Here is a 27,747-nt window from a genome sequence, read left to right as displayed (position 1 = left end):
GGTCTTCAGTTAAATTCAAAAAAACGTGAAAGGGGATTAAATTCTTCTAGAGGGGCAGATAAAGTAAAGTATAAATTCAAATACAAAAGCAAATCAGGATACAGTTAATTCTCCCTTACTCAATATTCCGTATCTCGATATCGAGTAAGAGAACCACAGTAAAAGTTGGTTTTCATGGCAAACTCGATGGTTCCTTGGATCGCAGTGGCATTGGTTTTGTGTTCTATAACTCGATACCTCCCTAACTCGATAGTCCCTTCAATATCGAGTAAGGAAGAGATGACTGTAGTTGATCGATTGCCTATACTTCTGTATATGTATATGGGACTGTACTGCGAATATGGGCAGTGCAATTAGTTCAATAGATATAAATTATTTTATATAGTTTTAAATACCTATGACTTAGATGGCGAGAATCCAATTATGCTGATATCCAAGACACGGTAGCGCTTTAAAGAATTGAGAGAATTGAATTAGTGAGAAAATTTCTCACCAATTAATTATGAAACTAGCTGTATTGAAGATGGCTGGCGCGAATAAATTCAGTACATATGAATCGTTGCTAAGTGTTGATTTTCAGTACGACTACGTTGGTAATAGATGGTTGACCTATTACAGATAAGAGGACATTATGTCCAATACCTTTAGGAATTACTCTAGAATTTCTCCTCAGATTCCTTTAGGGCTTCTTCAAGAAATTGTACGAGAAATGTTTCAGGTATTTTTCCAGGTATCTCAAAAACACTAAAGTTACCCTTGATTAACTCTCACAAAGTTCTCTGAAAGAACCCTTGAAATGTTTATTAAATCTTTGAGGAATTCAAGACAAATGCCTAAGATAATTGGCAAAAAGAATCAATCGCTTTTCTGTATAATTTTCTGCAGAAAATTATTTGTGGACTATGTTTTGATAAGATTGAAGAAAAATTGTGGTGCGTTGATGGCTCTAGTATGGCGTACAACTGTTTACCTTAGCTTCCCGCGCCTAGCTGCTTGCGGTTTGTGATAATATGTAAACCCCGATCATAATTAGCTGTTTGGTGATTCGGTGAATTTGTTCCGCAAGAATAAATTGTAATATCTACAACGGGGCTGATTCGTGCTTCTGTTTTTTTTTTCGGTGCGGTTCACGAAGAAACAAGTAGCTCGTACCGGATAGAAAATATGTTTTTAGTTTTCTTCTCTACATTTTCTCCGACGCCGATTTTAGGTTCAGCGTTTTATGTATTTTTTGTCCTATTTGCTGGCGATAGACTCCGGGCATTTGTTGGTTAAGGGTTTAAGTTAGTTCAGAATAAATCGATGACCCTAGACTCTAAGGGGGGCGATTCTACTTTTTATTTTTTATTGCGCAGAAAATGTCGGGTAATCCATCAGTATTACGTGAAACATAATTTAAGTTAAGAGATTAAACTAAAACACTTAACCAACAAATGCCCGGAGTCTATCGCCAGCTTTTCATGCGAATCCTGACCTTACACTCCATCCAACCTCCAACTCCGTAGCACTTATGATGGCGTGGCTGAGTCGGTGGTCTCTCATTAAGTAAAAAATACATCAACGTGGTCGGGAATAGCGATGTTTATGCTATTGGTATTCTTATTTAAGATTAAGGCTTATTCCCCAGCCTTGTTCCTAAAAAGCAGTCTGAACGAGGTTATCATAATAAACATAAACGTTGCTAGCACAGAGAAACGGACGCAACACTTAGAACAAATCGCGATCAAAATCATAGTCGCGAAAACATGTATGCCCAATGCTAAAAACACTGTATGTGGCCGTTGGACCAACAGGTGGCGGTAGTGTGTAAACGTCAAACACGAACAAAAACGACTCGAGCGCTGCGGGCGGTCGATTGACCACCTTGCATATATTCGAATCGAACGTTAAAAAGTTGGTCGATGGACAGCAGTGAGAGTGTGACGTCTGTTTGTCTGTGTTGCTGGTATCCAATCTACGATGTATACCGTAACTACGCTAACGCTAATATACTGCAGTAAATTATCGGATGAAATCTCTGACGAAATTTGTGTTTAAAAGTTTGGAGGAATAACTGAATGAAATACCGTGGAAATTTCAATAGTAATATCTGGTCAAATTTAGTGAGCAATTTCTGAAAGAGTATTTAGTATATTCATCCAAATATTCCCTGAAGGAAGTTTTTGAGCAATTTTTGGAAATAAAATGTGGATGTTTTATTGTAGGAATTCATTTGAAAATGCCTTGAAGAATAATTCAAGAAATTGGTGTCGGTATTCTAGGTTTTCTTGAAAAAATCCCCAGATGAATTTCTCTGGAATAAACCTTTGTAGATTTTCTGGAAAAAAATATCGTGTAGTAATGTTTTTAATATAATCTATATTCCAAAAATACGTGGAAGACATTCTGAAATAGTTTCTTCGATTTTTTTTCTCAGTAAACCTTTTGAAAACTACTGGACCGTAAAAATTACTCGAGGTAGTAGTTAAGGTATAGCTAGAGCAAATTCTGAAGGTATTCCTCTAACTGTCAGAATTTTTATAGAGGGCAATGAGTGACCTCTGTCGATTTTTCTTTGAAAAAGTAATTTTTCCCATAGTAAATCCCATACAAATTTTGAACGGCTGGCGCTAAAATATAGTTTCACCGATCGAGCTCAAGTTTTGCACAGTTGCTATGGGACCTAAATGCTATCCAAAAAGTGGACTGGTGCGAGAATCTAAATTTTTCATATAACCGTGTACCAGGCTAATGATCATTACCATTTTTAAATATATTGGCTTATTCAGCAATGTACTAAACTAACTAAACTATCACATCACATTTATAGAAGAATCAAAGGAGTCCCCAAAGAAACATATCAAAGAAATCCTTGAAGAAAATTACTTGGTATAAAATCCTGGGTATACACTACCCGTCATAAATACGGACTCACTGAAATAAGTATTGCAACACTCAGCTGAATAATGAATCACACCCGAAAAGTTTAGCATCACCTCAAAACAGGTTAATTCACATTGCTATATCTCGAGATCCTTACGACTTGCAAAGAAGCGATCTTCAGCAAAGTTGTTCAGGGGATCAAGGACATTCGGAAAGCGAACAGTTTAGTTCGCGATTTTGCCGCTAGGTGGTGCTAGTGAGCATGCAAAATTGAGCATTTCAAACTAGGTCTAGCTTGTGAGCATTTAAAATTGAGCATTTTGAACTAGTTCTAGCTTGTGATCCATAAGAGATAGAAAGTTCGGGTCTTCGGCAAAGTTGCTCAGGGGTTCAAGGACATCCGGAAAGCCATCAGTTTAGTTCGCAATTTTGCCGCTAGGTGGCGCAGGGGAGCATTTAAAATTGAGCATTTTGAACTAGTTCTAGCTTGTGATCCATAAGAGATAGAAAGTTCGGGTCTTCAGCAAAGTTGCTCAGGGGTTCAAGGACATCCGGAAAGCGATCAGTTTAGTTCGCGATTTTGCCGCTAGGTGGCGCAAGTGAGTATTTCAAACTAGTTCTAGCTTGTGATCCATAAGAGATAGAAAGTTCGGGTCTTCGGCAAAGTTGCTCAAGGGTTGAAGGACATACGGAAAGGGAACAGTTTGATTCGCGATTTTGCCGCTAGGTGGCGCAAGTGAGCATGTAAAATTGAGCATTTTGAACTAGTTCTGACTTGTGATCCATAAGAGATAGAAAGTTCGGGTCTTCGGCAAAGTTGCTCAGGGGTTCAAGGACATCTGGAAAGCGAACAGTTTAGTTCGCGATTTTGCCGCTAGGTGGCGCTAGTGAGCATTTAAAATTGAGCATTTTGAACTAATTCTAGCTTGTGATCCATAAGAGATAGAAAGTTCGGGTCTTCGGCAAAGTTGCTCAGGGGTTCAAGGACATACGGAAAGCGATCAGTTTAGTTCGCGATTTTGCCGTTAGGTGGCGCACAGTGCTTCGAACGTATGGCACGTGGGGACAAAAGTCAAAACTGGATGTTTTATGCGGTTTTGCCCTACGAAGTTGAGGAGAAAGTCGTTATACACAAAAAATCTCATTATTGGCATGAATGACACATCAGTAATGGCATAAGTGGCTTATACGCCACGTTTTACATTTGACACCATAGAACAGTGCTCGATTTTGAATAAATGTTTAAAATAAAAACGCATGAAAAAGTACTTGAGTCGTTTGCATAAACGATCTATGTGGTATGCGTAAATGTAAAAGTGTCTCAATAACCAAATTTCTATGAACATATTAAAGCACGGATTATTCCAACGACTAAAATCAAACCCAATAAAAAAGGTTATATAAAATTTATTTTTATTAGCAATACAATTCATTTACCAGCTATTAATCATCCAAAAACATATCAATCGAATCATTATCTTCTTTTCTACAAAGAAAGTTGAAATGTTGTGGGTTTCTGTTTGATGATTATTAGAAACAATTTGATACATAGGCTACGAACGCGAGCTCTTCAGGTTCAATATTGTTGATAAGGTATATATAGGTTTTTCATGAACATTCATTGAACGGTATGAAAGGCCTTCCCATGCCAGTCTTTACATCCGAATTGGAAAACTCTGCATCGTCAATTTTCTGTTTGCGCGGAAGCAAAACTGGCTTTGCTAATCAGTCGGATTTTTGCTTCACAAAAATATCGTATGATCTTCTATATTAAGCCCATTTTTGGTGTATTTTGCAGCACTAAAATTTGCTCAACATATTAAGCTTGTTTTCAAATATCTGGGTGAAAGAATCAGTGCCCTAACCACCGTACATGAAATCCACAACATGATTTTTTCGAATACGTGGATTGGCAGAATACCATTGCTTGAAACAATCTTTATTGATGATTGTGGCAGCATAACCTAAAAATCATAAAATGACATGCAATCGGCAAACATATGCAGCTGGAATCACTTTCAGAAATTGAAAAAATACTTCAAATTTTATTTTAAAGTGGATTTCAGAAAGGTACTTTAAAGTACTTTTTTGTATGCGCTAGAAGAAGATAGAAGTTTTAATTTTTTTTCTGTATTAAAGAGCTTATTGTTCAGAAGCATCTTTTTCTACAATTTTTAAAATATATCACAGAAAATTAAACGGAATGACTCCTACTTACTAGTTTCAACACGATCCTTAACCGCTTTCACTTTGACAATGTGATTAGTATGGGAATAAAGCGAATTAAAAAGGGATTTGATTGACACAAAAACAATGAATTATATATATATATATATATAACGATGAAACAACTTGTCAACACGTGGTGTTTTGGCTTGTTTTGATAAGCGCACGAACCTTCTAGTATCTGTATTACACGCTCAAAACATATGTCAACATCATGGCCTACTTGATTCTTTCGAATATGGAAGTTGATTTTTTGACTTTTTTCCAAGGGACGAAGCACTGTGTGGCGCTAGTGGGCATGTAAAATTGAGCATTTTGAACAACAGTCAAACCTCCATGAGTCGATATCTGAAGGGACCATCGACTCATGGAAATATCGAGTCGTGGAAACAAATGCCTTGGAAAGCTGTTTAAGCGGACCATCATAGTAACCATGAAGTTTTGATTTTAGTATGGTTCCATGAGTCAATATCGAGTTATAAAACATCGACTCATGGAGGTATCACTGTAGCTTTAGCTTGTGATCCATAAGAGAAAGAAAGTTCGGGTCTTCGGCAAAGTTGCTCAGGGGTTCACTAGCGCCACATAGCGGCAAAACCGCGAATCAAACTGTTCGCTCTCCGGATGTCCTTGAACCCCTGAACAACTTTGCCGAAGACCCGAACTTTCTATCTCTTTCGGATCACAAACTAGAACTATTTTGAAATGCTTAATTTTACATGCTCACTAGCGCCACCTAGCGGCAAAATCGCGAACTAAACTGTTCCCTCTCCGGATGTCCTTGAACCCCTGAGCAACTTTGCCGAAGACCCGAACTTTCTATCTCTTATGGATCACAAGCTAGAACTAGTTCAAAATGCTCAATTTTAAATGCTCACTAGCGCCACCTAGCGGCAAAATCGCGAATCAAACTGTTCGCTTTCCGGATATCATTGAACCCCTGAGCAACTTTGCCGAAGACCCGATCTTTCTATCTCTTATGGATCACAAGCTAGAACTAGTTCAAAATGCTCAATTTTAAATGCTCACTAGCGCCACCTAGCGGCAAAATCGCGAACTAAACTGTTCGCTTTCCGGATATCCTTGATCCCCTGAACAACTTTGCTGAAGATCGCTTCTTTGTAAGTCGTAAGGATCTCGAGATATAGCAATGTGAAATTACCTGTTTTGAGGTGATGCTAAACTTTTCAGGGTGATTCAATATTCAGCTGTGTGTTGCAATACTTATTTGAGTGAGTCCGTATATATGACGGGTAGTGTATCTATTTGGTTGATTTTTTTTTTGTTTTGAAGAAAAATTATCTAGAACTCTTTTGGAAATTTTGATAAAAACTTGAATAATTTCTAATTCGTAGAAAATCATTCAAAGCTATCTCTACAAACACTTGGATGAATCTCTGGATAAATTTCTGAAGATTTTTTATTCAAAGTGGAATTTAATTAACATTTTCTAGAAAGTCATATCCTTGACGCTATGGAGGACACATAATATTTAATACATTTTTTGTTTGAAAAATCTCGCACGTAACTTGTGGATGACCCCCCTCGATAATGGTAAAATCGAAACCAAGCGAGCGTGAAAAATAATTGTGATTTCTCTCCTCACCGACTTTGCAGCAACGAGGAGCACCACAACGCAGTCGGCAAGATAGATCGGCTGGTGGAAAGTGTTTCTTTAGTGCGAGGAGTGTCCACCAATTGATTTCACTCCAGGTTTTAAGTTCGTGTGTTCTTCGTGTTGGAACGTCCACGGAAAGTTTGTTTTACGTTTAGTCAATTTTGAGGAAAAAAGTGTATTATCCACAAAGAAGAAAAAAAAATCAGACGGAAGAAAGTTTTCTTCTCGAAGTGAGCAAAAGAAGAAAAAGCCTGAGCCTCGTCGGAACAACGGTATCGACGGTTCTCTCACGAGAGAGTGAGACATCGGCGAAGCATCGTAGAATAGTGACCTGTATGTGAGAGAGAGCGTGAGCAAAAGAGCCGCAGAAAAATGTCGGGCGATCGAGAAATTCCAGCCGAGGATAGCATCAAGGTGGTGTGCCGTTTCCGGCCGCTGAACGATAGCGAGGAACGGGCCGGATCGAAGTTCATCGTTAAGTTTCCCTCGGGCCAGGAGGAGAACTGCATCTCGATAGGGGTGAGTACCATGCAAACGAAAAAACGACGGACGGGACGGGATTATGTAAGAACGGGTGGGAACTGCAAATTGCGGGCGGAGTGTTTTGCTCTCCGCGTGTGTGGGAGGGAATCGGAAGATAGAATGATTCATTCTCAAAGGCTGGGTAGGTCCCGTCTGCATGCAGTTTGGGCTGAGCGGGGAGATAGATAGACAGACCGCTGGCTGCTTATCGATTTTTCTCGTTTGATGAGAATTGAAAACATAACACGTATATGAAGCTGATGGTGATGTTTTGGTTTCGGTCTCTTTCGGGATCATTGGCTGATTAATGCGTTGACCTGCAACGACCACGCATCAACACGTTTTGGTGTTTTGATTCAATCGTGAGAATATGTTGTATTCCACTAGTGCGGTGTAGTATGTGACACAATTCAATTGTCCCCAAAAATTCCTTCAACGACTCAGACCACAATGTTCGATTACTGCTTCAAAATAAATGTAGCTAAATAATACCAATCGATTAGTCAGTATTGATTTGCGTTATACAGCAAACCCACGCGTCATTGTATTAGGTACTGCACTGCCCATAACTGCAAAACAGTCACATTCGACATTTTTGACAAAATGGAGTTAATACCATGTAGAGTCATCAAAAGATAAATACATTCGATCAACTTACTGAAATCTGTGAGATTAATCTAGAAAATTGGAAAAAAATATCAAGTTGTTTTGTCACATTGGTAATAATAACTGCATAACAGTCACATTGAGATTATAAATGAGCCTCGTAATGTGAAAGCAATGAAATTTCTATCAGAATTATTTTCTGACAATTCACCTAGTATGCGATATGAGCTGTACAAAATATCAGCCTCAAATAAGCATTTTTGAGTTCTTGATAATTTTTAGAAATTTTAGTTTCCTCTCATACTGCCATAAAATGCACACTTAGTATTCCATTTACTCAATGCCTACTTTTGTCGAATGTTACAAGTATGCAGTTATGGGCAGTGCAGTCCACAGTGGTCCAGGAATCAGTTTTACGAGGAAAGATGCATTTTGAGCTTTAGGATTAAACATTAGACAAAAACGTTCTTCTACAAAGTTGTTTGTATTAGAAAGGTCCTTTGTTTGGTGTTATTGAAAATTAGGGTGGACCACATTTTCATAGAAATTGTGTAACTAACTTTCTTATTTGTAAAAATTATATAATACATGCTTCAGCAAAGTTGTAGACCATCCAATTTCAAGCAACTTTGTCAAAAATAGTTTTTTTGTATCTCTTAAATTGTCCTATTTAGAGCTATTTTCCTACGGTGGCATAGGGTGGTCCGAACAAAACTGGTTTTCTGGCTCTAGAGTTTTCAATTCAAATTTCTCATCAAAGTAGTCTATGAAACACTTTTAGAGCTTTAAAAAATGCGTAATTTGGTGAGTGAAGAAACTCGCTATCTCCTTTCGTTTGGGAGTTATTGTTGTTTTTCTCTAAAAAACATGCCTACTTTGATTGAGAATATCTCTGATTCGGGCAAACATAAAAAATATCTTTTGACGGCATTCAAAAGACAAAACAAAATTGTATATTACAACAAAAAATTACAGATGTGTTATTTTTGTAACTCTAATAAAATGTCTTGAAAAACAAATATTTTTTATCACAAAAACTTAAATAACTTTTGAACTAAAATAGATATCAACAATCTTTTTGCATAAAAACTTGTGTTTTGATAAGTTCTAAAAGTCGTTCATAGACGACTTTGACGAGAAACTAATATTGAAAACACTAGAGTTGAAAAACTTATTTCTGTTGGACCACCCTGCGATGATTACGAAAAAATGCTCTAGATTGGTCAAACTTTGAGCTACAGAAAAACTTTTTTTGGCAAAGTTGATCAAAATTTCAAGTTCTACCGCTTTGCTGAAGAGTATATACCAGTATTTTTGCAAATAAAAAAGTTGATTATGATTTGTGTGATATTGTGGACCACCCTAGTTTTTAATGACACAGTATGACAGCTTACATTTTTAAAAACAATTTTGTAGAAGATCATTTTTGTCTAAAATTTTATTTACATGCTCAAAATGCAAAATAATAAAAAAATACATACTCTGAAAATCTTCAAAATAGTTTTAGAGCCCTATCTATCTTATTTCAGATTTCTCGTCAAAGTGGTCTATGAACGACTTTTAGAACTTAATAAAACGCAAATTTTCATGCGAAAAGATCGTTGATATCTATTTTAGTTCAAAAGTTTTTTAAGTTTTTGTGATAAAAAATATTTGTTTTTCAAGACATTTTATTAGAGTTACAAAAATAACACATCTGTAATTTTTTGATATAATATACAATTTCATTTTGTCTTTTGAATGCCGTCAAAAGATATTTTTTATGTTTGCCCCAATCAGAGATATTCTCAATCAAAGTAGGCATGTTTTTGAGAGAAAAACAACAATAACTCCCAAACGGAAGGAGATAGCGAGTTTCTTCACTCACCAAATTACGCATTTTTTAAAGCTCTAAAAGTGTTTCATAGACTACTTTGATGAGAAATTTGAATTGAAAACTCTAGAGCCAGAAAACCAGTTTTGTTCGGACCACCCTATGTCACCGTAGGAAAATAGCTCTAAATAGGACAATTTAAGAGATACAAAAAAACTATTTTTGACAAAGTTGCTTGAAATTGAATGGTCTACAACTTTGCTGAAGCATGTATTATATAATTTCTACAAATAAGAAAGTTAGTTACACAATTTCTATGAAAATGTGGTCCACCCTAATTTTCAATAACACCAAACAAAGGACCTTTCTAATACAAACAACTTTGTAGAAGACCGTTTTTGTCTAATGTTTGATTCTAAAGCTCAAAATGCATCTTTCCGCGTAAAACTGATTCCTGGACCATAGTGCAGTCTTGTGCACAAGCTCATTTGAAAATACTGCTGATCGTCGATTCGAGAGCTTAGCGAGATTGGCAGACCATTCAGAGACTCGTTCTGAAGGTCATTTTAATATGCAATTAGAGAGAAAATCGCGATTTCGGCGAAACTGACAAAATCTACACAAATCAACTAAGTATATTAATGAAATTAGTATGAATTAATTAAATTAATATGAATTAATGAAATTAATAAGATTCAATGAAATTAATGGTGATATGACTTCCCCTCATCATCAGGAAATACTCCATCTCCGAATCGCAGCTTGCCGCAATGTCGTGAAGATTTGGTAATCATTGTAGGTAGCCCAAGAAAACATCCAATTGCTTCTGAGCGAAAGATTTCACGATATCGTATACAGCTTTGTGTAAAAGAGTAACTGTGGACTTTCCAGATTGGTAAACATGTTGATTGACACGAAGAGGCATGTTCGCCAAATAGACATCACGGATGTGACGGTCGACAATGCGTTCCAGACATTTCAGATGAAAAGAAGTCAGACCGATTTGTCTAAAACTCTTTGCTTCTTCATACGACGTACGTCCTCCTTTCGGGATAAACTTTAAAGTTATATCACGCCAGAATCTGGGAATATATCCGGTAGCAAAACTGCTTACAAGTAGCTTTTTCAAAACATGTTTGATAAACTCAAATCCCTTCTGGAGCAGAACAGGATAAGTCCCATCTGCTCCTGGAGATTTGAAAGGAGCAAAGCTATTGAGTGCCCATTGAATCGATTCAGTAGTTACGATATTGCGAGCCGAAGCCAGACTCGTAACTACATGAAAAGACATTTGGTTCATCTATGTCTATGCCTACACATCCGGAGAAATGTCAATTAAATAAACATTCTAAAACTTCTTCATCAGAAGAAGCGAAGTCACCAATAGGTAATAGAATTTCGTTCACTTGGAAATCCTTAGATTTTGCAAGGATTTTGTGACTGAGATTTTGCAAGGATTTTGTGACTGAGCTGAACGGCGTCTGTTCCACATTGATTCCTGAGTCTAGTCAGATCGGAATTCACCAGGGTCAGTAGTCTTCACAGACCGCAGAGGACATGCTTCTTCAATAGCTTCTATAATGAAGGATGTTGTAGCAGCAAGGGCATCATCCAAATCACTTGGATTTTCAATGGGTGGAGGTTGGGCGATTCCCTCTGTTAAGTAATCCAAAATCTGTACCACGTAAGTGTTCCATCAGACTGGAGCCTCTCAAATTGATATCTGAGCTGCCCTAGTTGATGTGATGAGCATTGGCATCAATGCCTACAATCAGCGGAAGGCATTTTGTTACACAGTGTATGACAACTCGTTTGAAATCATCCGTTGGGGATAGTTCGTCATGTGGTAAATATACCGAACCATAGACGTATTTCCTATTGATGTCCCCAACAGAAACATCTATTGCGACAGTACATACATCTCTGGTAGTTAACTCAAAAATGAGTGTAGCAACGATAGCGTTAGAGCCCATTCACAAATTTTGTAACGCTGAAGGAAGTGGGTGGGCGTCCTCGAGATAGCGCACACAAAATAAAAAAAATCCAAGCAAAATACGTTACGTAGTGATGGGTGTCGTTAATGTCCATTTTTGGCGTAATGAAATATGTGAAAAAATCGAGCATTAACGACCACGCATGCACGGGGCATGGTATGCGAGTTTGCTGTTTCATGTTTGCTGAAAGTAGGAAAAACTAGGTCCACAAGGATCTCTAGAAATAAGTTCCCTTTGCGAAAGTAAGATTCTTGAAACTATGTTGGCTGAGCGATTGTACCCCGTTTGGCATAAAGTCGTTTGGCATAAAGTCGTTTGGCATTATGGTCGTTTGGCATAATGGCCGTCTGGCATAATGATTGACTTAAAATAAAAATCGGCATTTTTTAAGCTTTTACCGAGATCAACACCACCGAGCCCATAGCAAATAATTTTGGTAGGTTCTAAACAAGCATGGTGTTCGTTCAGAGATTATCCAAGCTAAGAATTTCAAAAAATGTTGTGACATTATAGAGCATTACTGAATAAAACTCGTGACGTGTCTCTACATCTCAGAACATAGAGTATCCTTGAGCTTGTTGCGATATACATATTTGAAAACAGTAAATAGGCAAGAAAATTTCGCAGTTGTTCATCAAGGGAACGCTCATAGAATATTTCGCTGCAGATCAAGCTCTGTCCCAGTTTGGACGTAACACTCGATGAAAATTACTTGATAAAATAATGATTTTTTTTTTTACAAAATATCAAAAGCTCTAATCCAAAGATCTATCAATGCGACTTATTGCAAAAATAGGCTTTATACGAGAGCAGATTATCTTTCGTTTAAAACGTTTCAGACTCTAACGAAAAAAATCTTTTCACAGCATGAACAACACAACTTTAAAAGAAAATATTTGTGGAAAAACTTTTCAACGGTTCAATATAAATTCTTATTTGGTAATGTACACCAAAAACACCGTCTATTATCGAGAGAAGGGAAAATTTGTGATTGAAATAATATTTTTTCCAGCATATCTCGGAAGGAGATCACGCGTTTGCCCCAAAAAAAGTATATGTTGAATATTGGCAGGTTCTAAAATAATTATCATTCTAACACCACATCTGGAAAGAATTGATAAAACAGCATGTTTTTCCAATAGCGAAACTCAAAAGAAGAATTTATATTTGAAGGAAGGGTAATTTCTGGGTAAACAACAAAATACTATTGACAATAACTTTCCTAATATGCTTAAATTTATTCAAGATTGTTGAATAAAGTGCCATTTTGTATCAATTGTCTCCAACACAAGCCTGGTGTCATCAGAAAAATTCAATAGAAACGTAAAAACGAAAATTGAGAAATTCATGGTTTCAGGCTCATTATGCCAAACGACCATTATGCCAAACGACCATTATGCCAAACGACTTTATGCCAAATGACCTACCACCGGCTGAGCAGTCTTTAGGGAATTAAAAGCGCTAGTTTTTTTATTTTTCTCGACGTTTCGGTCTTTTTTGGAACCTTTTTCAAGGGTTCAATCACTACGGTTTCTAGTCAAGATGGCTTTGCTAAACTCTGTATGACATTTTAGAGTTTAGCAAAGCCATCTTGACTAGAAAACCGTAGTAAAAGAACCTTTGAAAAGGGTCCCAAACGGACCGAAACGTCGGGAAAAAAACTAGCGTTTTTAATTCCTTAAAGACTGCTCAGCCAACATTGTTTCAATAACAAAACCTCAGTCGAAGCTCATCCAAGAAAGTAAGGTTCTTTAAATAGGAACACGTATCTTTGTACTATAGCAGTTTTGTGCATAACTTCATTTGAATAACTGAAAGCCGATTCCGAAATTCCTTCACGATTTTTTAATATCTTTCAGCAATACTTTCTCCGACAGTTCTTCCAAAAATTCGTGAAGAAACGCTTCCTGCCAATCTTTTAGGAGCTCCTTTAGCTCTTTTACATATGATTTGCATGAATTAATAATCTTTGTTGACTTCAGGGATTCCTTCACAAATAACATCTAGAATCTTTACAACAAATCCAAAAGGTTCTTTGAAAAATATTTCCTATTTTTTTCAGAGAATCCTTTTAAAAATACACCCGATTCCTTTTTTGCACGGCAAAAAAAGTTTCCATACATTTTTTCCGCCAAAACCTTATATTTTCATGAAACGTCGAGAAGTGGTGTTACTTTTTTTGCACGGTTTTTGAAATTTTGAACTGAAAACTTTTTTTGCACGGTACGCATACCCCGTGCAAAAACAGAATCAGGTGTATGTACATTTAAAGATATTTTAAATTTTCACAGCAAGAATAACAATAAAAGCTGTTCTAAGATTTTCTAAGGAATCATATTTTTTTCGGACGTTTCGGAATTAGTAGTATTACATTCAACGTTTCGATGAACAAGGGCCCAACCAAGGGAAACAGTAGTTTTTAATTTGCAACTTCTGAGGAATCCTAACAATCTTAACAATTAATCTCTGAACAAAGGAAATCTGTGGTACTATAAACACTAGGCTAGCCCAGCTTGGGATTAACGGTTTTACTTCCCTTCCAAAGAAATTCGTTACTATAAATCTGACATTATAAATGAATATCTCGGGGATGGGATTCGATCCCAGGTAGGAATTTGCCGTCATTATTCCGTCGATTTTCACGAGGCTTCCTACTCCACTCCACGAAAAACACCCCCAGACCATCACATTTCATCACATCACACCTCCATGCGTCTCCGTTCCTTGGATGTAGCGCTCCTGAAGCTCGAGCTGTTTAACCGAAAGCGGCGGGCTCGTGTGTGGTGCAGAGCGCCACATCCAAGGAACGGTGAAGCATGGAGGAGGAAATGTGATGGTCTGGGGGTGTTTTTCATGGAGTGGAGTAGGAAGCCTCGTGAAAATCGACGGAATAATGACGGCAGATTCCTACATCAACATCTTGCGGGAAAATCTGGAGATTTCGCTGATCCAGACGGGCCTTGAAGAGAAATTCATATTTATCTAGAACAACGACCCGAAGCATACTGCCAAGAAGACCAAGTCTTTCTTCCGATCTTGTCGGATTAAACCGCTGGAATGGCCTCCACAAAGCCCAGACCTCAACCCCATCGAGAATTTGTAAGCGATTCTCGATGCCAGGGTTGACAAATGAGTTCTGTTTGATCTTTCGACCTTGACACTTGCTTTTGCCGGGGCGAGCGACGAGGGCAGGATCAAACATGTCGCGCGTCGGTCTCGTAAGTGAAAAAGTGGCGTGATCGGTGAGTTCGGTTGAAGAAAGTGAAAAAGTGCCGCGATCGGTTAGTTTTGTTTGATCTTTCGACCTTGACACTTGCTTTTCTCGGGGCAAGCGACGAGGGCAGGATCAAACATGTCGCGCGTCGGTCTCGTAAGTGAAAAAGTGGCGTGATCGATGAGTTCGGTTGAAGAAAGTGAAAAAGTGCCGCGATCGGTTAGTTCTGTTTGATCTTTCGACCTTGACACTTGCTTTTGCCGGGGCGAGCGATGAGGGCAGGATCAAACATGTCGCGCGTTGGTCTAGTAAGTGAAAAAGTGGCGTGATCGGTGAGTTCGGTTGGAGTAACTGAAAAAGTGCCGCGATCGGTTAGTTCTGTTTGATCTTTCGACCTTGACACTTGCTTTTGCCGGGGCGAGCGACGAGGGCAGGATCAAACATGTCGCGCGTCGGTCTCGTAAGTGAAAAAGTGGCGTGATCGATGAGTTCGGTTGAAGAAAGTGAAAAAGTGCCGCGATCGGTTAGTTCTGTTTGATCTTTCGACCTTGACACTTGCTTTTGCCGGGGCGAGCGATGAGGGCAGGATCAAACATGTCGCGCGTTGGTCTAGTAAGTGAAAAAGTGGCGTGATCGGTGAGTTCGGTTGGAGTAACTGAAAAAGTGCCGCGATCGGTTAGTTCTGTTTGATCTTTCGACCTTGACACTTGCTTTTGCCGGGGTGAGCGACGAGGGCAGGATCAAACATGTCGCGCGTTGGTCTAGTAAGTGAAAAAGTGGCGTGATCGGTGAGTTCGGTTGGAGTAACTGAAAAAGTGCCGCGATCGGTTAGTTCTGTTTGATCTTTCGACCTTGACACTTGCTTTTGCCGGGGCGAGCGACGAGGGCAGGATCAAACATGTCGCGCGTCGGTCTCGTAAGTGAAAAAGTGGCGTGATCGGTGAGTTCGGTTGAAGAAAGTGAAAAAGTGCCGCGATCGGTTAGTTTTGTTTGATCTTTCGACCTTGACACTTGCTTTTCTCGGAGCAAGCGACGAGGGCAGGATCAAACATGTCGCGCGTCGGTCTCGTAAGTGAAAAAGTGGCGTGATCGATGAGTTCGGTTGAAGAAAGTGAAAAAGTGCCGCGATCGGTTAGTTCTGTTTGATCTTTCGACCTTGACACTTGCTTTTGCCGGGGCGAGCGATGAGGGCAGGATCAAACATGTCGCGCGTTGGTCTAGTAAGTGAAAAAGTGGCGTGATCGGTGAGTTCGGTTGGAGTAACTGAAAAAGTGCCGCGATCGGTTAGTTCTGTTTGATCCTTCGACCTTGACGCTTGCTCCTGGGCAGTGCGTCAAGAAAGCCCGAACGGTTTTTTTTTATTCTTTTTGGGTCGCGCGCTTATTTTTTTTTTCCTGAGTGCTTTTTTATAGCCGACCAAACAAGTGAAGCCGAAAGTGGATTGTGGCTGCTCAGTCAAGGATAACGGATCAATTGGTGAGCTCGTTTCATGCTACTATTTCTAATCTATAAAATATGTATGACTGCACATTCAATCGTTACAATGGTGGGATGTAAATATGATTTTTCAACAAACTATGGATGGTTCGTCACTGTGAGTGTCGACACAAACTCTGATTCATGATTTATTTATGTTTAACATTTTTTTTCAGAACACCTCTTATATACCTTTATTTTTGTAATTAAAAAAAACTTTGAATGGTTCGACACTACAAGTGTAGACTTGCGAAAGGTTCACTTTATTCAACAAACTTTGGATGGTTCGCCACTGTAAGTGTCGGCATAAGAATAAGAGTGTTCTATGATGTCCCAACCAATCGAGTTTTTTGTTTCTTTTCAAATTAGTAAAATATAATAACACATGCTTTCGTCCTGACAGCTGTAGGAATGTTACATTGAGGTATTTGTTCAACAAACTTTGAATGGTTCGTCACCTCAAGTGTCGGCATAATTTTCCTCTACATAGAAATTGTTCATATCAAATGAAAATATTATATTTACGTATAAGCATGTATATATCTCACAAATCATTGTTTATCATGGTCTAATCGCTTATCAAAGTGAATCCTATGACCCAACGATCCTCCCCATTAACAAACATCCCTCCCAGTAACCTTTGTGGAGATGCAGAGGCAAACACGGTCTCCAAAAAGCAAAGGTTAAACACTAAAATTCCTTCCCCCAATCCCACCTGACTGCAAGGACGTGGCCGGCGCCGTTATTGACCCTGTATAAATAGAGGCACTGAATTATGCACACTGAAGAAGATTATGGCCAATCCCAGCCGAACTTCTAGTTGATTCTTTGTGCATTTTCACTGACTTCGGTCAATCACGGAATAGCAACCATTGATATGTGTAGTCAGTCTAAGCTAAGCTAAGCTAAGATTCTCGATGCCAGGGTTGACAAAACTGGTGTTACCAACAAAAATATTTATTTTGAAGCCTTGGAGCGCGCCTGGGAAGAACTAGAACCACAACACCTACAAAACCTGGTGAAAAGCATGCCGAAACGCCTCCAGCAAGTATTTAAGGCCAAAGGAGGACAAATTAACTATTAAATTGCTTTTTATTTTTCTTAAATCATCTTTTCTGGGGCCAAGAAGGAATTGGGCACTTTATTATTTTTTTTTTCAATACAAATTGATTTTCATTTTCTTTGAGTAAAATTCTTTTTTTATCAAAATTTCGTAAGTGCAACTTTAAAAGAATATCAAAAATAAAATATCAAAAAAGATTTAAATGTGTTAACTTTAATTTGAACCAAATCAATGAGAGAAATTCGAAAACTGGTGAGGTGGGCACTTTATTTTGCCTCTCAGTGTATGTCGGTTTTGATCATTTAATGAATTCAATTGGTACCTTTTTGTAGAAGATTTCGAAAGACACATTATCGAAAGCTCCATCAATATCTAAGAAAACGCCCAGGCAGGATTGCTTTGGAGCAAATGTTTCCTCGGTAGCATATACAATTTATTATTAATTAGTAGTTGGGATAGCTTTTTCAAACTTCTTGAAGATGCTTTCCCAAATTTGAACAAAACATTTCAAAGCTTCTCGGAAACCATTTGTAAGTCTCTTTGTAAGCTTTTTCAAGCTTCTAGGAGAAAGCTTTTCTAACTTTTTGGGGTAAGCATTTTTCAAGCCTCTGGAAGCTTTTAGAGCTTTTGAGTTACTTTTTCCAAGCATCTGGAGAAGCTTTTCCTTGCTTCAGATGAAGTTTTTTTATGCTTCTGGGGAATCGTTTCCATGTTTCTTGGGGAAGATCTCCCAAGCTTCCAGATAAGCTTTTCTAACCTTCGTGGGAAAAAGCTATTCCAAGCTTGTGGGAAAGATTTTCCGAGCTTCTGGGTAAGCATTTCAAAATTCGTTAGGAAGCTTTTTTCATGCTTCTGATCAAGGTTCAAGGAGATGCTTTTACAAATTTGAAAGAAGCATTTTCAAGATTCTTTGAGATGCATTTTTAAGCTTCTGGGAGAAGCTTTACCAAATTTTTGGTTGAAACATTACCAAGCTTCGTGGTAACATTTTTCAAGCTTTTTTTGGAAACTTTTCCAAGCAACAGAACAGTCAATAAACTCGTAAACGATAGTTACATGCAGATTACAGGAACAGTGAAGTGGATGGGGAGAGAGTAGGCCTTGACAGGGCAAGAAGTTTTTTCTGCGTCTAACTGTTTTTTTTTCTAATTTCCGGAGAGAACATATTTTCAAGGATTTCAAGAATCGTAAATTTAGATCGTTTTATGTTTGTTGGAAAGTGGCTGAGGCGTTTGAGGTTTTCCAGAAGATTTGTTTAAGATGCATGAAAACTACGTACCTGAGACGATTTTCTGCGGGATGCAATTTGACGGATTTTGCTGTCAGCGGCGATTACATCTAATTAAACTTTCAAACTTGATTGACGTATCAGTATCGGTATTGGTATTTAAGTTTGAAGATTCCTGATTTTGCAAGTTGCTTGGATTTTACAATACTCCTGGGTCATCGATTTTGTGGCTTCACATTTTCTTTATTCAAAGCTCGATAAGTATCATCATTCTAGTATTACAGTTATAGGTTTAGTATCTATTTCTTTATATGGATTAGCAACTGATGAGTTTGTAACATGCTTGTAAAAACACAGATTTCTCGCATAACCTGTGATCTCGTCCTTAAAGCCATTGGTAACCGAGGGTGTAGCTTGTTGTACTGGGCAAATGAATGGATTTGCACGTTATACAACAATGCTACGATGAAGAGTAGATCCTCCTCTATCTCCTAGTGGTAATAGTTTCCATGGTCTATTCAAACAGGGAGCTACATACTCGGTTACCAATGGCTGTTAGAGCGAGATCACAAGTAATGCGAGATTTGTATCGTGGAAATGTTTCTATTATTTAATTGTTAAACAAACTATGGATGGATGGTCACTGTAAGTGTCGGAATAAGCCCTTATTCATGTTTTATAAAAATGTTGAGCTACACGTACATTTTCTTTTATTTATTTGTCGCAATTACTAAAAAAATACCTTTGAATAGATCGGCATTTAAATTGTCGTCAAACTGATAGATATTTATTTAATTTAAGGCTACATAAATCGCATCACTTACCAAGGTGAATACTGATCATGTAACTTTTGATCCCTCCATCCTGTGAAAACCATGGAGATGCAGAGGTGATCTCGGTCTCTAGCAGCAATGGACGCCACATTAACATTCCTTCCCTTCCCCGATGAGCTTTCTATATAAAAAATAGATTTATTTGATCTCTTCGATCAAACAGAGTGGGCTACGTGGAAGGTTGATAGCCCCTGCTCTTAATCGCCCTTTTCCGTATATGGCCATTTCATTCCAAAATTGACATGGTCTTTCGGCGAATGCAAACAAAATCACATCGACAAGAGTCGCATGTTCGTTTGCTCAATTTCAAGGACACAATGCGGTTTGGTTACACAAGCGAATCCCAAAATAACCTTGCCATTATAGTTGCGGGCTTTCATGAGCCGTCGTGAAATCGAAAGCCAACCGAACGAATTGCGTCCATATATGTACGATGCACAACAGGATGGGCGGCGTCGTTCTGATAGTTCTGTTGTGTACAATAAACGAATAGATTCTTGCCATTCCAGATTCTTGGTCATTACAGAAAATCAATCTGCGACTAGTAACAGTACAAGTAGGCATAATTTGTATGTTACTCTGGTAAAAGGATAGGAAGAGATGCTTTCCAAATATAATGATATTGAAGGTAGTGTAAACTAACATAACAAATCAAAAACACTATATGTAAACATAAACATTAACTGCAATGAGAGTTGAGAGATAAGGTCATTTTTGTGGAGAGGAAATGTAGTCAGTTATCTCCCTTTACATGAGAGCAAACATGAGAGAGATTCGTTTATCGATTTTTCGTGCGGAAAGACGTTTTGCCATTGCGATGTCAATGTTTGTTATTTTCCAATGAACATGAATTCTGATATCTTCTTCTTCTTCTTCTACTTGGCATTAACGTCCTCACTTGAACAGAGCCTGCTTCTCAGCTTAGTGTTCTTATGAGCCTTCCACAGTTATTAACTGAGAGCTTTCTTTGCCAAAGTTGCCATTTTCGCATTCGTATATCGTGTGGCAGATACGATGATACTCTATGCCCAGGGAAGTCAAGGAAATTTTCATTACGAAAAGATCCTGGACCGACCGGGAATTGAACCTAGACACCTTTTCCATGGCTTTGCTTTGTAGCAGCGGACTCTAACCACTCGGCTAAGGAAGGCCCCTGATTCTGATATATTAATCATGAATTACAACGATTCAGCCACAAATTCACAAAAATTGTAATCTACATTCACAGTTGATGCAAACGTCCGCATTGTTATAATTAGAGTGTACGTGTTCCATGGCTAATCACCATTACCACCACAGTTGTTCACAACTCTGAGGCAGCAAACGGTAACAGTACAATAATCGTTACAAGCAGAAAAAATCCTCTACTTCGGATGAGGTCACGGTCTGCTAATGATCGGCAGTTTGCCGTTCTCTCAGCTGCTGCTCGAATGCGTCATCATCGTCACAGTCGGTCACATTCTACTCTCTTTTCACAGTCAACAAACCAAACTATATACATTTGGTGTCGCCTGTGCGATATTATGTTTCATCCAGACCCAGAGACAAATTTGTTTGTCCTGCTATTCACATGTTGGGTGACCAACAAGATTGCATCCTCGCCGGTCGTATACAGCACGAGCGTGGTGGAACTGGAGATGCCCATTTTTTACAGCTACGCCGACATCTCATTTCTTAACAAATCTAGCGTAACAATTCTAAATGGCCAATGTTTTAATTGTAAACAAATCGGGCTTTGATACCATTCCATATCATATTCCCAACCCCCACAAACTATGGCAACATTGTCAACATAATCATTTAACTTTACCGTTATAAACTTGATTTTCAAAACGACCAATAACTGCTATTTTCTAAATAATTAATTGGCTCCCTGCTTAAAACGGCCAATGATCGATCTCCATCAAGAAAGCCTAGAATGGGAAAGTTTCGCAAACTCTCTTTGACGCTATGACTCTCACTTGCTTATTCGTTGAAAGTCATGTATCAAAAATATAAACTCATTTGAGATTTTTACTAAAAAAAACTCATCAAAATCAATTGAACGATGGCTAAGATATATAATTTTTGCAGGAAATAATAAGATTGAGGTGTTCTCTTTTCAATAGTTTATTACGTAATGGTCATTGTCAGTCATTAGTCTAAGTCGATGCCTACTTCAATTTAGATTTATTCACCAAAGCCTACTAAAACTCGGCTATTCTGACATACTCGATTTTTTTCTATCTTTATTAACGAGATTTTTAGCCCTGGGCTAGTTCATCTTGGGATCAACGGCTTTACTTCCCTTCCGAAGGAAGTCGTCACTGAAATTTTAGTGACTATGTCGGGGATGGGACACGATCCCAGGTCCGTGTTCTAACCACTACACCAGGTCCGTCCCCGACATACTCGATGTCCTCATCGAGACCATCATGGATCAAGTCATCACTATCTATCCACTTTCGCATATTCTGTAGCGAACATACCGCGTTAAATGGGACATTTGAAATTTAAAAACCCTTCAATGTCAACTACAATTGATCATTTGGCAATATTTTTGGAATAAATCTAAATTGAAGTAGGCATCGACTTAGACTAATGACTGACAATGACCATTACATAATAAACTATTGAAAAGAGTACACCACAATCTTATTATTTCCTGCAACATCAGAAGTGGGGATCACCAAAATGTTTCTTCGAAGCCAGCGAACTTTCAGAAAAGTTAAGCCAAAACCAACGTGGATCAGCGGATTCCAATCTAGGGAATGGAAATCTCGCGCATCACGAAAGTTACTTGGAGATTACTCCGGCAGCATTCATTTGCGAAAAATGAGCAGTTCACTAAAAGTTCTGAAGCATCCAAAGCCTACTACAATTTTCAAAACTTCGATGTCGGCACCCAGTACTGTGAAGATTAAACACATTCGAATTATCTTCAAAAGCATGTGAAGGGATTTGGAATCGATTTAGTATTTATTATTTTTCAATGAAAAGAGTAAAAACAACTTAATCAATACTAGCTATTACTTTAGACAAGTTTGATGTTGCACAAAATTTTCATAATTCATAAATTTCAAAATAATGGCTGAAAATTAAATTTCTTTGGATAAATCCACAGAAGTTTAAATTACGCTTAAAAGAAATAAGCCGCACTCTATAAGAATGTACGGTCATTAGGACGAAACATTCAAGCCTAATTAGAGCAGTTTATTTAGGGTTATTAGAGCCAGCAGTCCTCATACCGTGGTGAATCAAAATCCGGACGGTACCGATATCCGGACACTCTGATTAAATTGATTAATTTAAGTTAAAATTAAGTTATTATATGTTTGGTTTAATTTTCTCCCCTCTATTTTTGACAATGCTGATAATTTTACATTCATTTTAATCTAGTAGCCACTGTAAAATATAATCAATAAAATAAAAAACAATAATTCGTTTATGCTGGACGTCATTTCGTCGCGATCCAACCTCAACTCAAGTTCAACGATCGATGAACACGCGAACAATTTTTGTTTGAAGAAAAAGTTTGTGAACTATATTTCTCTAGAAAGTTTTATCCATAAGTGTTAGGGAATATATATTTAAAGGTTCTGTGACTCCAATGTTGTTTAATATGTTTGAAATGTGATTTGATTGGTGCGTAAAGAGACTGTCCGGGATAACGAGCAAGTGTTTCAAGATCCGGACATCGTTGAAAAGACCCACGTTTGACTAGTGTAAAAAAGCTTCGTGGAGGAAAAAACATGAAGAAACTTGAAAAATAAAAATGTAAAGTGTAGGTGAATTATCACAATTCAAAGGAGTGTTAAATAAATTGAGTATATCTTCCGTAATGACAATGGAGCCGCATCAACTGCAATTCAAATCACATGAACTTCAGATCAGGTAATTGAATCTCTAATATTGCAAACCTGCTATTAATTTTAATATTGTATGGTAAATGCCAGACATCATATTTATTAAAGAGTGATATTTAATCGTGTTTTGAAATGATTTTCATAAAAATAACAAAATTACATGCTTTGAACAGTTGTCCCGATTCGATCCAAAAGTGTCTGGATTTAAAGACATCTTGCATCAGGTGTCCGGATTTATAGACAAGACATGCTTTAATGTTTGAATGATTTCCCAGTTAAAATCATGTTTTTTTCCAAAAAGTTCATAACTCTCGAAAAGATCTGGGTTGAAACAATCTTCAAACCCATTATAACGTTAAAGATTATCTGAAACAACACATTCATATTGGAATTTGAACATTTGTGTCGACTTAAGCGTCCGGGAATTGATGCATCACGGTAGTACCTTATTGAAAATTTGGTTACTCTCTCATTCATTAGTAATTTCTCCTTCATTTGTGGATTGGACATTCTTTAAAGCTATACGTTCAAAGCTATTGTTGGATTTGTGGCTGCTTATGACCAAATGAGACATTTTGTCTTCTTATGCACATTGATTGTTCTTTCGTATGCTTTAATGAATGGTTTTTGGCATCAAAGTTGCTGTCATTTTATCATATCCTACTTTTAAATATCGTCAAACGGGCTAAACTTGCGACAGGGGTGAAACTTGCAACACTTTGAAGTTTTCTGTAGCATTGATTGAAAATTATTTCAAATTATTAGCTCTGCTATTGACTTAAGGTATAAAAACGGAAGATTTTGATGAGGATCTGAGTATTGTTTTTATTTTTGTTGGTTTGCTAGAGGTCCTTTTACACGTTTGATTGTTCAATGACCCAGCACCCCCTATGATGATTCATATCGAGTTTTCTAGCAAATACTCATATTCACGTTGTTCTTGAAATTTCTCCAGATTAGTTCCACTGAGTCGAGTGTATGGTATATCATTCACTATAGGGCTGGTAGCAGGTTTCTTTTTGAAGACTTGTTCACTTGCATTCAATCTCGTTTTCAAACAAAATGGTCTCAAAAGTTACTATTTTCAGTGATTCCAGATGCTAAATTCTACAGGCACTAGAGAAACTAGAGACAAGTTTCTTCTCAGATTACCCCAGGAAAAGCCATAGGAACTCTTATAGTGATTTCTCCAGAGATCTCTTCTGGAATGCTTCAAGGAACTCCTCCAGACACCTTTTCAAAAATTTCTCTGAGGCCACACAACGATTCCCCAGTAATTCATTCAGAAATTCTTCCAGCTTTAAAATGATGTCCCACCTCAGAATTTGTTTAAGGATATCCAATTAATTTTCACAGTGATTACGCTGAAAATTTATTCTAAGTTTCTTCCGGAGATTTTTCACTAATTCTTCTGTTCATTTATCCAGCTGTCTCTCTAGCAGATCCTCCAAAGATTCCTACTGAAGTTCTTCAAAAAAATACTTAGAGAAATTTTGAATAAATTCGATCAAGACTACACCAGGAGTTTCACTGTTCCTTTGGAATCATTCCGGAAAATCTATCAAAAACTCTTACAGGAATTCTGCAATAAATTTGACCAGGGATTCCGGAAGAAATTCGTTTAGGAATGTCTCTAGGAATTCTTCCAGTATTTCATCCAGGGATTACATCTGGAGTTCTTCCAAACCATCTCTCGAGGTAAGATTCCTTGCAGGAGTCTATCACATTTTTCTTTGCACAAGTTTCATCAGAGATAACTTTGAAAGTTTTTAGCAACACTTCCACTTTTTCTCAGGAATTTCTTTAATATTTTTCAAGGGTATTTAACCTTGACAATTTGCTAGAGACATTCTAGAAAAAATCTTTGAGGACTATACTGGGAAATTTGTCACATAATATCGGAAGAATTCCATGACCTATGGAATATTTTTTTAGGTATCCTCATAGAAATTCTTGGTTGGAATCATATAGGGATTCTGATCGAATATTTTGGAGTAAATGTTAAGAAATCTCTGTAGGAATTATTGCATAAATTCTTGTTCTTAACGGAAATCCTAGAGAAGCCGAATGAAGAATCACTTAATGAATTTCTGAAGAACTTAGGACTTTTTTTTTTAATTTGTCAAAGGAGCCTTTGAAAAATTCCTTGGGAAATTCCTGGTGGAATTGTATGATCTTGTCTTTTGTTGTCTTAATTTGAGGCATGAGTTCTCTTAAGTATCTTTTTCTAAGACACTCAGTCGCTATCACCCCTGTTTACTGTTCTAAATTGTGCATGGTAAATTACTAATGAGGAAATTAGTCTGATTCATTCGCCCTTATGAAGAGCGTTTTCTGTTTCTTCTTCATGTATTGTCTTTCTTGCTAAGCTTAGTAATTATAAAAACGTACAATCGAAACGTTCGGTCAAGTAACGTTAATTGCCTTCTATGAAGATAAAATTTAGCAAAAAACGAAAAATTGACGAAGAAAGCTCTCATTCGCTAGCTATGTAAGTACTCTTACAACAATAAGCTGATTAGCATGTTTTAGTACAGTTAATTTGTAATTGCATTAAAAGAATAATAAACTACATTTTATTTAGATAAATTTCTTAGAAAATTGCAACAAATTGACTATTCATAACGTATTGTCGATGCACATTTTCATTCGGGGCAACAATGTTGAAAGCCCCCTCAAAACCCGGACAGCTATCCACTGTTTGGGCTTTCCATTTTTCGCGTGTCGATGCGTTTCTCGCCTCGACAGCTTTATCGCCAAATACCATCGCAGAGGAAAAAGTCGAACACGAGCATCTCCGCGTCCTCCGCCATCACTGTTTCCCAACCCCGGCCTGGACATGAGTAGTAACTACTTGAGTTTTTCCACATTGAGCTGCGATGGCGCCCTGCCTTGTGTGAATTTTTACGGTCAATTTTATCGATGAGCTGTTCGTTACTGGTTCAAGCTCAAGAATGACTGTTGTGCATATACATACTTGAGCCAACACATGCTCTTTCGTACGGCAATTATTAGCCGAATAGGGAATTGTAACAGAGTTCGATTCCCGATCGGTCCCGAATTTTTCGTAATTAAAATTTTCTTGACACACGATACACGAATGCGAAAATGGCATCTTTGGCAAAGAAATCTCTTAATTAAGGCTAAGTAGCCCGTCATTCGTTTTGGCAACAATGATGATTTTTCAGCATGCATTTCAAAGTGATAAAACTCAGTCTTGATAGTTTATATTGACTTGAAAAAGTATCACTGAACGCGCGAACATGAATAAAGTATGCTAATACTTTTTCAGCTATGTCAGTGCAAAAGCAACTGAATTTCTTTGATTCGAAGTCGTGAGATGAATTAGCAACAATCATCAACGACGCGTACAAATTTCAATGACGGCCTAGGTACTTCGCCTTAATAACTGTGGAAGTGCTCATTGAACACTAGCTGAGAAGCAGGCTTTGCCCCAGTAAGGACGTAATGGCAAGAATAAGCAGAAAATCGTGGTGTAATAAAGAATAGTTAAGTTTGTATTAATTGTTTTATAATTTCCTCAACCAACTAAGAGTGCTTGCAACAAAAATTAAGTAAATTTTATTATTTGTAGCAAATTTTGATACAAATTTTAATTTGCTTTGGTTGCAATCCACTGGTCGGGTTAACCATTCAACAGCAAGCGTGGAGAAAAGCTAATTGAGTGGCGAGATTGTGTGAGGAGGATACACGGGGCCATCAAGTGCGTGTGATTCGTTCTTCTCGCCAGCAGTAATAGTATTAATTCTTCCCAGCTGGTAAATTCCTAAATGTCCGTCCGCTGTAAAGTGCGATGAGCGATTTTGCTTGATGACGAACGGCGAAGCTGTTGGAGAGAAAGATACTTTTTTTGAGCATACGCACAGCTCAGTGGAAATTGGTCGTCGGTGGAACGATTAGATCATACACTTGTTATTTTCGGATGATTAGATAGTGACTCGGAAGCAAAGAATCGCGGGAAATTTGTTGAGTAAACGGGAATGGCGTTTTCTAGAAGATGTGTAACATTGCGTGTTCTTAGCTGGAGTTCAAAATTGGTGTTAATACACGATTCAAGCTTTACTCTTCTTTTTAAACCTGCTCCTAGATTATAAACACACGAATTTTAGTTTTTCATAATGATTACTTGGACTGGGGAAGATCCAAGTAAATCATTTATTCCATTTTTGATCTCTTCAGGTGACTTATAGTCACTTGGGAGACCTTTCAAGACGACTTTGAACAAACGTTCAGTTTTGTCGTCATAAGTGAAAAAAATGTGCTTCTTCTCTTCAGATGTGTGAGAAGAAGTTCACGATCTTTAAGAGTTTCCGGCAAAACGCTACAGCCTCGTTTCTTTGCTATTTGGAAGGAAACTTTGATTCCCCTAATGGAGTTCAAGATCTCCTGCCTGAATCCCCCGAATTCGGAACAACTGACCACGATA

General features: G+C 37.8%; 1 protein-coding gene across 8 annotated transcripts in view; it reads left to right on the top strand.

Moving 5' to 3' along the window:
* LOC5570746 (kinesin heavy chain) overlaps positions 1-27,747 on the top strand; it is an 80,451-nt gene that overhangs the window by 5,599 nt on the left and 47,105 nt on the right. For all 8 annotated transcript variants that reach the window (XM_021838000.1, XM_021837964.1, XM_021837984.1 and 5 more), the window contains exon 2: positions 6,706-7,225. In XM_021838000.1, coding sequence (XP_021693692.1) covers positions 7,079-7,225 — 147 coding nt within the window. In that variant the 5' untranslated portion in view covers positions 6,706-7,078. The remainder of the gene's footprint in view (positions 1-6,705; positions 7,226-27,747) is intronic.

This window comes from Aedes aegypti, chromosome 1 (genome assembly GCF_002204515.2).
Source record: "Aedes aegypti strain LVP_AGWG chromosome 1, AaegL5.0 Primary Assembly, whole genome shotgun sequence".
Taxonomy (NCBI): Eukaryota; Metazoa; Arthropoda; class Insecta; order Diptera; family Culicidae; genus Aedes; species Aedes aegypti.
Note: the sequence above shows the minus strand (reverse complement) of the source record. Positions and strands in the feature narration are given on the sequence as shown.